Below are 11,177 nucleotides of genomic sequence, written 5' to 3'. Positions count from 1 at the left end.
CAACCTCCCCTTGGAAAATTATTGGTCAATTCTGCAGCTTCCAACACTCCCCGGCCAGGGAGTGAAAATGAGTGAGATTCGGGCCACACCCTTTAATTCCCACGGAATCTGCCTCCTTTCTACACATCCGCACTCGGGCATCCTCTCAGGACCTTCTCACCATTCCAGCCCCCAGCTCTCTCCGCTTTCCCTACCCTCCGCAGCGGCCGGGGAGAGCGGCTCCTTTAAGAGGAGCCCCTGCGGCTGGCGAGGCGCCCCTGCTGCGGATAATACCTAGCATCCGGGGCCCGCGGCCGCCGGTCTCGGGCATAGCCCCGCCCCGTCCACTCCCATTGGCTTCTATATGCGCCACTCAAAGACCTGGCCAGCTGGAGCCGCGCGCGCTAACGCGGGAGGCGGTGTCACAGCGAGGCCGCGCCGAGCCGGGTTTCTTAAAGGGATCGCTCTTCTCTTGCTGCATCACCGCGAGGAGGAGGGGCGCCCGGGTCAACTCGCACAGGTTGTCCTAGGCACAAAATCGCCAGGCTCTTTCCACGTTGCATAACCGCCTGCAATACCGCAGCTCCGGGTCTCAGGAGATCTCTTTCTCCCCTCTTTCGCCAGAAGGGGCCCCAGTCCCAACCAAACTCGCCCTGGTACCCTGGGACTCTTTGTCCATCCAAAAAAGGGGAGTTTGACTAGAATCATTTGTTCATTCATTCATTCCACAAACATTCCTCGGTCCCTACAGTGGGCCAGGCTATGGCAGAGGGGGAGGTGGCCCTCAACATTCTAAGATTAGAATCTGGGATCATAATGGTCACCCCGATTTTGAAGAAAACCTCCAGAAGTTCCTCCTTCCAGGAAATTGGATATATTTCACAAGATGATGAAAATGAAACAAGTGTGTGAATCCACAGCTCTGAAGGTGCTGGGAAGGGTGAGAAGTGTGGGAAGGGCTCCAGAAAGGGGTTGTTGCTGATGGGGCTTTGAGGATGAAGAGGAGTTTGTCAGGATAGAACTCCTCTGTGAGGAGTAAATGCACTAAGGCCTGCAGGCTGGATGAAGCTGCAGTCCTGAGGACCCACTCAAGAGATTTGCCCTTTGCCCCACCCTGGAGGCCCCAGAGGGAATCCAAGACAGGCACCACCCCCAGGTTGTCTTGGACACCAGCTCCAACACCTTCATTTCCAAAAAGAGGTTTTATTTACTTTGGTCCACAGTTGGTATTTTCACATTATTTCTTGGTCCTAGGGCTCCTGGGCAGGGGCTGGTCCCTGTGGGGGCCTTTGGGTGGGGGTCCCAGTGCAGTACTTGGTGGGGGAGTGGGGACAAGTGTGGGGGGTGGGGGCTGGCTTTGTCTCAAGCGCTCAGAACTCCACTGTCCTGCCTGGGCCTCAGTGTCCCCACTGGGCCCCTGGGAGGGCCCAGGATTGGTGATCTGAGAGTCCTAGGGAAATCCATGAGGCCTAAAATATTTTGGGACTGTGGCCTGACCTTCTCTCAGCATCCTCCCTGCCCCCCGCCCCACCACCACCATTCCCCTGAACAAAAAGTATTTTCATTTCATTAAAACTGCCTGAAACTTCTGTGGGTACAGAAACCACAAACTGATCGGCAGAGAAAAGAGAAGCAGGGAAGACGTAACCGGAAACCACTTGGGGCCAGTTCCCCTCCTTGCCTGGGTTTCTTCTTCCCCCTAACAGCTTGGCCTAAAGTCTGCTGGGAAACCTGATGCCTGGAGCTGCCCTGGTGGGGACCCCCTACCCCACATGCATCTGCATATGGCCTTCACCCCTTTCCCCCAGAGTCTCAACTGGCAGCATTCAGACATGTAGAAAAACAAGACCAAAAACACAGAAAGACCCAAAAACCCAGATGGGGCAATGATGTGGGAAGACGGCCCGCACGGGTGTCTTAGTAGCCTGCCTCCTCCTGGTAGTAGGGAGGGCACTCTGAGGGCTCCCCTGGGCCTGGGCCATCTCCAGCAGCTGCTGGAGCCCCGTCGGCCGCTGGGCCTTGAGGGCAGTACTTGGGGTCGTATATCTGCCGGCCCAGGCCAAAGACCTGACCACTCTGGTTGGCACCCTGTGTGTAGCCCATCTGCAGGGACATGGAGGAATTATCACATTTGTCTGTCCCCAGCTTTGTGTCATAAATGTGCCGCCGGGTCCCTGGAGCCGTCATGCCCACCTGGAGAGAGAAGAGACATCAGGGAGGGAAGAGGAGAAACAGAACCCCCAGAGGAGAACTTCCTGCGGGTTCCCACACCTTTTCCCGCCTCCCTGTGTGCACTCACAGTGGACATTCCTTTTGTACAGATTCTTCCTAGCCCTGCTCAGAACCCGCTTTTTTCTGACTCTGTGTTGAGTCAATCTGACATTTGGGTCCAGATTCCCTGCCAGCCAGGAAGCTCCCCAGGCTGGGGCTCAGGCCTGACGTGGACCTGAATGCTCCAAAAGCATCACACTGATACATCAAACTGATACACAGCAGGAAAAGTGATGACTGCAAGATCTAAAAATATCAGAGTTGGATGGGCCTCTGGGCATCCAACTTTGAAGGAAACCAAGGCAGAGCTGGGTAGTAACTTCCCTGGGGACACCCAGCAAGCTGAGGCAGAGTCAGGGCAGGGGGGTCTAGGGGAACTGGGGCGGCCCACCTGGCTGGCACACTTGTTTGTGCCCATCTGGAGGCTGATGGTCGAGTGGTCCATGGGGGGCAGGATATGGTTTTTGGGGTCGTACAGATGCCGTCTGGTGCCATAAGCTGTCATGCCGGACTGGCTGGCACATTTATTGGTGCCCATCTGCAGGGAGGCAGGAAAGGTCAGGCTGCCTCCACAAAGCCTCCAGACCCTGCCCCAAAATTGAGGAGCCACGAGAAGCCCACCACCTATGCACCCCGATGCTGGAGCAGCCAGGTGCCCACCTGGAGCCCAATGACGCACTGGCCCGCCTTCATGGTGGCATCATCAAAGTTTCGCTCCTGCTTCTCTGAGTATTTGACGCCAATGTCCACACCACTCTGCAGCCCCTTTGTCTTGGCCTGGGGAGAAAGTGGGGAGGGAGTATCATGGATGGGGCAGCCAGGTCCCAGGTATCCAAGTCCAGAGGAGGACCAGTGATCCAGCTGCAACCTGGCCTTGTACCATCCACCCAGCACTATGGACTCAATGGCTTTCCCTGACCCCTGGCTTTCTCTCCCCAGGCAAGAGCAGCCCCACCCTTCCAGCTGCACAGGCCAAGAACTGTGGGGGGCATCCTCACCTCCCATCTCTCTCACCTTCCATCACCTTCTTCTACCCAGCCCCAGCCACCATCTCTCCCCCACACCTGTCCCCTACTCCTCACTGGTCTCCTGGCCTCACTGCCCAAGTAGTAGCCACAGGGGGTTCAAAACACAATTACCTGACACAACCCCCCACCCCCCACCCCGCCGTCCCCATGGCAGAAGCTCGCTGTTCCCTCCTCCTGAAATGCTGTTCCAGCCTGCCCTGGTCTCAGTTTTCGACCCTAGATGTCACCATCATGCTTTCTTCTTTCAAGGGGCTTCTCCCAATTTATAATTTGTAAAGCAATGATTTGAAGAGCAAACCCTAATGTGAACTCTGGGTGTAACAAGGTGCCTGTGGAAGGTCACTGACTGCATGAGAGGTGGGGGAGCCTGTGCAGGAGTGGGGCCATGGGAGGTCTCTGTACTTTCCACTCCATTTTGTTGTGAACCTAAAAATGCTCTAACACATAAATTTTTTAAAAATAATTAAAAAAAAATAGGTTCATTTACTGCCTGTGCATAAAGGGGTGGACTGTGTCTGCCTTGGTCACCCTTGAATTCAAAGTGCTGGGCGCCTCATGAGTGCTCAGAAATCTTTGTAAAATAATGAATGAAGAGCATCTGAAAAATCTCTGCCTGGCTTGCTGTGTGACTTTGGGCAGGTTGCTGACCCTCTCTGAGCCTCACCTTCCCAGCCAGGGCGAGAAGAGACACCTGCACCTGAGTCAAGTTCCCACTTTCAAACAGGTCGTTGGCCTCGAACAGGTCAACAGGATTCATGCCGTAGCTCACCATGGCCTTGATGAAGTTGGAGAGGTTTTCTAGCTGGGAGGAGGCAAGAGAAGGATGGTGAGGGGCCTTGGTCTCCCCACCTGTCAGATAGGGTCCCCCAGCCCCATTCTGGTTCCACTTCCCTCCCCCTGGTCCCTCACCTGGTGCCAGTTCTGCATGGAGCGGTTGATCTTAGGGATTGAGCCCGGCTGCAGTTTATTCATGAGTCTGAGGAGGACACATGGGGTGGGGGGAAAAGGGGAACCTCCATTAGTGTAGGGGAACCTCAGAGACCCAAGACTCATTCACGGCTTCCTGGCCACCCTCTCTCTGGACCTAAGTCTCCCCTATTACAATCCAGTCTCCACCCACCAAAGAAACAAAGATGCCGAAGAATGACACCAACCAGTGCTGGGAATGCAATTCAGAACCACTGAGCTATCCAGTGATTCTGGGAATTTCCATGAAGATTTTTAAGGTGCAAACCATGGAATGTTTGAACCACAGCTGAATTAGGGGCAGCAAAGAAAGGCCTCCAGAAACCTTAAGGCTCTCCTAAGAGAATGCTCCCCGTTAAAGATCAAAGCAGTAACACAGGAAAAAGAAGACAAGACCAGACACTCATCAAGATGAAGCAGGCAGGAGTCACACACAGCATGACCTCATCATGCATAGCAGTGTCAGGGTGATGAGCACAGTGCACACACACACTCACGTGCACAATATGATCCCATCCTTCAGACCCTTCTGGAAGTCTGGGCCGATGGAGAGACCAGTGAGTCCCTCAATCCAGCTTCGGAGCTCCGCCTCCTTCTGAGGGTCATATTTGGACTGCAGCTGGAGGGGTAGAGGGCACAGGGTTGGGATGAGCCCAGTGGAGCTCCTCATGGGGCAAGACCCAGTGTTTGCGGAAAGAAGAAACATAGTAGTCAGGAGGTCCCCACACCATTGGAGGAGACTCTTCACTTTTCCCATCAGCACAGATAAACTCCAGTCTCTCTCTGATAAACATCCGGGCTAATCTACCTTCAATGGTGCTAACCCCCCAGGGCAGCCAACATGGCCCTGCCACCACCCTCCACCTAAAGGATCTGCCTCCATGCCTGCCACCTCCCTGGTCTCCCAGCACAAGAGATACTGGCCTTTCTCTGTTGTTTTTAAAATTATGGTGAGAAACATACAACATGTACCACTCAAAAGCTCATAAATCAGTGACATTCAGTGCATTCACGAAGTTGTGCAACCGTCATCTATTTGGTTCCAGAACATTCCATCACCTCAAAAGTAAGCCCCTCCCTATTAGCTCTCCCCACCTCCCCAGCCTCTGACAAGCAGGAACCCACTCTCTGCGTCTGTGGATCTGCCTGTTCTGGCTATTTCCCATCAGTGGAATCACACCCTGTGTGTCCTTCTGTGTCTGCTTCTCTCACTGAGCATGGTGTTCTCAGGGTCCATCCATATGTAGCAAGTGTCAGGGCTCCACTCTTCTTTTTATATAATTTTATTTATTTGTTTCGCTGTGCTGAATCTTCATTGCTGTGCCTGCTTTTCTCTAGTCATGGCCAGCGTGGGCTTCTCACTGCAGTGGCTTCTCTTGTGGAGCACAGGCTCTAGGGTGAGTGAGCTTCAGTAGTTGCAGCTTCTCGGCTCCAGAGCACAGGCTCCGTTGCTTCATGGCATGTGGGATCCTCCCAAATCAGGGATTAAACCTGTGTCTCCTGCATTGGTAGGCAGATTCGTCACCACTGAGCCACCAGGGAAGCCCTTCACCCCTTTTTCTGACTAAGTGATGCTCCTGTGTGTGGAGGGACCACACTGTGCTTATCCATTAACCCTCTGATGGATATTTAGGTCACTTCCATCTTTTGGCTCTTGTGAGTCAAGCTGTATAAACATCCATTTATAAATTTTATTTGAAACCCTGTTTTCAGTTCTTTGGGGTATATACCAGGGAGTAGAAGTGTTTGGTCACATGATAATTCTACCTTTAATTTGGAACCACTGAACCTTTCTCTGCTCCTTGAACTGGCCACACTAGTGGCTACCTCAGGGCCTTTTCATATGCTGCCACCTTGGACTCATGTTTGCACAGGTCCCTCCTTTTAATCCAGTTGTAGCTTGAAGGTTACTCCTTGGAAAGGTCTTTCCTGACCACCTGGCTGTGACGACCCTCTGCATCCCCCACACCCAGTCCTTATTATCTTCTTTTTAAAACAATATTTATTTATTTGGCTTGGCTGTTGCGGCATACAAGATCTTTAGTTGTGGCATGCAGACTCTGAAGTTTCAGCATGTGCAATCTAGTTCCCTGACCGGGAACTGAACCCAGGCCTCCTGCCCTGGGAATGTGAAGTCCTAGCCACAGGACCACCAGGGAAGTCCCTGCTTTATCTTCTTTCTAGCTTTTTCTACCTTTTGCGGTATGATCTATCTCCTAGCTGATGGTCCAAGCTCATGACAAGCGACAAGAGGTAACCCAACTCAGGCTCTCTCTCAGTAAGGAGGCTCATCCTCCCCCATCAACACTGCCCACAAATACAGCACTGGCTGCCCCCAGGGCATGTCCCATAGCATCCAGGGAGGCCTAGGACAGGGTGTGTGTACAGCCCCAGGGCAGCTCCCTGGAGGGGTGGTAAAAACCTGAGGACCTGGCTGCCCAGCTGCGTGGACTTCTGCCCAAACCCCGTGCGCGTATGCTCAGTTGCTTCAGTTGTGTCCAACTCTTTGTGACCCCACGAACCATAGCCCACCAGGCTCCTCTGTCCACAGGATTCTCCAGGCAAGAATACTGGAGTGCTCTCCTCTAGGGGATCTTCCCAACCCAGAGATCGAACCTGCGTCTTTTATGTCTCTTGCATTGGCAGGCGGGTTACCACTAGCACCACCTGGGAAGCCCCAACCCCAGACCCCTCTTTCACCTCTACTCACCCTGTGCCCACCATGCTCTCTCCTCCACACCTCCTAGAGACAAGGACTCAGAGTTGCCCTTGCAGCCCCCACCTCAATGACTATGGACAGGTTTCACCTCATGCCTCTGTCTCCCCAGCTATGTTTGAATGGTCTTCCTAAGGCTTTCCAGACCTGGGCTCCACTTCCTGCTTCCTGCATATAAACCCCTAGACATGAGATCAGGGCTGAGCTGCTCAGAGTGCAGGGGAGACAAAGGCGGGAGGCTGGCCAGTGAACCTGATCTGTTCAGCCCACTCCCTCCTCGGATCTCCTCCCTCTCCTGTCTCTGGTTCCCACGCCTGGCAGAAGGGTGGTGGGGGAGGAGGGGGTGTTATTAGGGTCGCTGAACTTGAAGCAGGCAGGCTGGTCTGGATCTCTGGCCTGCCTGCCCAGCTGGGCCCCATCCTCGTCCTCGACAGCTCACTGGGGCTGGGGCCAGGGAGGGTCCCGGGCAGGGGTGCCTGGCCTGGCCCCACCCGCTAGGCCGCCTTCCACCCTGCTGCCCAGCTGGCCTTCAGCGCATTCCTCCCTACCGCAAACTGCCAGGAATGCAGCCGCTGCCTCCCTGCTAAATCAGGACCAGCTGTTCCCAGCGGTCCAGACCCCCCAGCCAGCCAGAGATCTCAAGGGTATGCACTGGACCTCAGCCTGCCTGTATGCCATCCAGCAGTGGGACTGAAGCCTGGGGTGGGGGGCAGGGGGTCTTCCTCCTCTCAAAGTGGACGGTCTAGAAACAACAGGAACCTGGTTTCCAATTCAGGTGGGTCCCTGAGGTGACTCCGGTGAGGGGGTGAGGGCCCCGCCCATTCTCCAGGCCCGCAGACTGAGGGCTGGTTACAAGGAGCTTCTGACCTCATCCCCCACAGGGCAGGTAACAACCTGCCTCCATCCCACTCCATCGCAGGAAGCTGCCCCCACCCCGCTGAGGTGCTGCGCCCTCACCCACATCCTGCTGCTTCGGGGGAAATGCCCGGCTGCCCAGGAGGACTGCTGGCCATTGGACACGGCCTATGCCAGGTCTGGGTTCGAGTCCTGACCCTGCCTCTGATCTGCTAAGTGGGTCTGGGCCGATTTGAGCGATGTCTCTGTCTATGTGCTAAGCAGGGTCTCGGCTGGGTGGGGACTGTCAACACTCTGCACCCACCAAAGCATTACTGCTGGAGTGTGAAATTGTGTGTTCAAGGGGGAATCGATGGGGAGCTTGCCGGGTGACCATGCTCAGAATCTGGGCTTCCCAAATGGGCTAGTAGCTCACAGAGTTGAGATGTGTAAATTCTCCCTCTGGTCTGATGACCTGGCAGAGACCTGGGGGGCAGCAGGGCTGTGTCCCCAGTGTGCCCAGGCAAGCTCCTGTCAGCCACTTCACTGGGGCCACATTCCCAGGTGCCTGGTGACAGTATGTGCCTAGGGGGTGGACAGGGATGACAAACTCCCCTCCAGCTGGAAAACCCTTGTGTGTCCGGCTTAGGACCTCTCCCTCTGCCCTTCGGGGCAGGGATCACTCTCTGCTCCTGTTTCCTTGGATGCGCTGAACCTGCTGTGTTACCTTGCAGAAGTCCCTGCCCTCTGGGGCTGGAACCAAAAGCACTTTCTGAAAAAGAAGTGTGCCCCACCCCCCCATGCCCTAGCCCGCATTTTCAAGTTACAAAACCCACATGCTAGGGTCACATTCAGGGGACTGGTGGACCTCTTTGCTATTTCTTTAAGTGTGCCAGATGGTGACAAAGAGAATGGGGAAGGTAGGCCCCCTCGATTCTAACTCCCCCCACCCATCCAGTGCCCCACCTCCCAGGTGTAAGAAGTCGGGAAATTCTTTTGGGGGGCCACACCCTTCTCAAAAACACCTGGCCCGCCCCTTTTCTTCCCCGAAGCGTTAAGTGGTCCAAAAGCAGAAGTGGGGGAGGGGATGAGAAGGGGCCGCTGGGGTTCCCTCAGGACCTTCTCAGGCCTTGAAGCGCTAGAGGGGCCCAGGGCTGGGGGGGTTCAGAGCGGTGGCGGGGGGCTTCAGACGAGAAGAGGCTGAGGGAGCAGGGCTGGGTAAGGGGTTGGACCCAACCGCTCCTAGATGTTGGGGTGGGTGCCAGAGCACAGACCTCACTGTTTCCCCAGAGTTTAAGGAGCGTCGGAGGCACCCTCGGAGTTTCGGGGGAGGAGGGCCGCCCCCGATGCCCAGGGAGGCCAGCGGGGCGCCCGCCCTGCAACCGCGGAGGGTGTGACGGGCTGGGCTGGCGGAGAGGGCGCTCCCCTCACTCACCCGGTTCTTGACCTCGGCCGAGAGCCCGTACGAGGGCCCCTTGTTGAACTGCGTAGAGCTCATGGCTGGCGGGCGCGGCGCCGCGGGACGGGACGGACGGACCGACGGCCGGGCTGGCGGGCGAGCGGACAGGGGACGCGGACCCAGCGCCCCGCCCCCACCGCTGATTGGCGCGGGGCGCACATGTCCTTATATGGCTGCGCCGCGCCGGATTCCTGAGGCCTCGGGCTTCCTGAGCCCTTGAACCGCCCGACCCCCGCCCCGCCCCTCGGAACCCCCGGGAGACTGAGGCCGGGAGGGACGGGGCCTCGCACCGCGGAGACCCGGCACCCTCTCCTACTCAGTGCTGGGAGCCCCCGGGCGGCTCTCTCCATACTTTCTGGGCCTCAACTAACCTTTCTACATGATGATGGGAGGGGGACAATGGTTGAATGAGACCCTAATTCCCTTTGGACACTAATGCGGGGAGGGGGGACCCTTCTCTGATGCTTAGAGGCACCTCCCGGTCTAGGTCCGCTTCTGGAAACCCTCCTAGTGGTAGGTGGTGGTAGGTGGTAGGCAAGGGAAGTAGGACAGGCTCTTCAGCCGAGGGGGTCATTGGCGCTGGGACTTTGATGGAAGAGTAGGAGTTTGCCAGTCCAAAGGGTATTGTTTGTCCTGGCAGAACAAAAAGTGCAAAGACTTGGAGGGACCATCAGTGGTTGAAAGTGTGCAAAGATCAATCAGATAGGTTGGGGAAGTGGGGGATGAGAAGGGACCCTAGATTCTGGGTTGGGGGATGGTGGGAATGGGGAGAAGATGGAACATCAGAGAGTTGAAGTCAGGAGATGCCTTGGGGGTAGAGTTGAGGACGCCAAGGGAACCAAGCCAGGCACACACTTGCCACTCAATACATGCTGCCTGCTTGTGCAGATAAATCAATAAATTAGTAAAGGAATAAATTTCACTTTTTCAGTAACATTCATTCACACACCTATTTACTTGTTTATCAGAAGCTCTATGACAGGGCCACTGGGCCAATCCCTTGCTAAGCTATACTGGCTCCCTCCTGGCTCTGGCCCTGCCCATCCCTGGGAAGACAGACCCTGGCATAGACATTCCCACCCCATGTGAGCACATACAGGACAGAGAGAGGTGTCTGGGGTGGAGGAACCCCAGGAGGGAGTGGGTGCTCCCCAGGAGGGGTAAAGGAAAGAGGCATGTAAGAGTGGGCATGGGAAGTGGGGTTTTGAAGCATAAGTAGGAGTTTGAAACATTTGACAGGTGATCTGTGAGGGCTTAGAGATTACTCACCCTGCCCTTCCCAGGAACACCCCTCCCCAGTACCCCACTTTCTTGATGTCTATTGACTCTTTCTCTGACTATACATCTTCTATTCTATGTGAAGGCTCCTTTCTTCAGAGCTCAGGTCCTAGCTGGGTGGTCTTGGGTGAGTCCCTTCCCATCCGGGTCTCAGTTTCATTATCTGTGAAATAGGGACCAGTGGTCAACCAGACAGTGCGGCTGAGTATGGGAACAGGGTGGTTTCTCAGTGTCTGGGTGGGGAGTTGTTTGGGTGGGGGCTGTACTGCTGGACTCCTTGCAGATTCCACAGGGGGCAGGACCAGGGCACTGTCGGGGCTGGCAATAGTGGGAAGGAGGCTCGAGCCAGCCTGGTGGGCTATAGCCCATGGGATAGCAAGGAGTCGAACACAACTGAACAACTGAGAACACACTATATTCTTAGCCTCCTGAAACCCAGAAATTCAGATCAGACATCTGAAAATTCAAAACCCTAAGGTTCCAAAAGCTTAGAATATTATAATTTGAGAAACTCCCCCCAGGACCTGAGGCTTACAGAACTATGTGGTTCTGTGTAATCTTACAACCTCAGTGGGCCCTACCTGGGTTCAAATTCCCGGTCAGCTGAGATAAGGGCATGTCAAAATCTCAGGAATTTTGGCTCAGC

The 11,177-nt window shown here is 55.3% G+C and overlaps 1 protein-coding gene across 1 annotated transcript; it reads right to left on the bottom strand.

The window, feature by feature from the left end:
• Nucleotides 1-464: 464 nt before the first annotated feature.
• On the bottom strand, nucleotides 465-9,372 carry CNN2 (calponin 2). Its single transcript, XM_055552967.1, has 7 exons — nucleotides 9,230-9,372; nucleotides 4,742-4,863; nucleotides 4,188-4,254; nucleotides 3,943-4,080; nucleotides 2,911-3,027; nucleotides 2,642-2,788; nucleotides 465-2,172 (listed from the first exon to the last, which is right to left on the bottom strand). The coding sequence occupies exons 1-7, from the start codon at nucleotides 9,290-9,292 to the stop codon at nucleotides 1,897-1,899; spliced, it is 930 nt and encodes a 309-aa protein (XP_055408942.1). The 5' UTR covers nucleotides 9,293-9,372; the 3' UTR covers nucleotides 465-1,896.
• Nucleotides 9,373-11,177: the final 1,805 nt, after the last annotated feature.

This window comes from Bubalus kerabau, chromosome 1, assembly GCF_029407905.1.
Source record: "Bubalus kerabau isolate K-KA32 ecotype Philippines breed swamp buffalo chromosome 1, PCC_UOA_SB_1v2, whole genome shotgun sequence".
Classification (NCBI taxonomy): Eukaryota; Metazoa; Chordata; class Mammalia; order Artiodactyla; family Bovidae; genus Bubalus; species Bubalus kerabau.
This window is presented reverse-complemented; position numbering and strand designations above follow the sequence as displayed.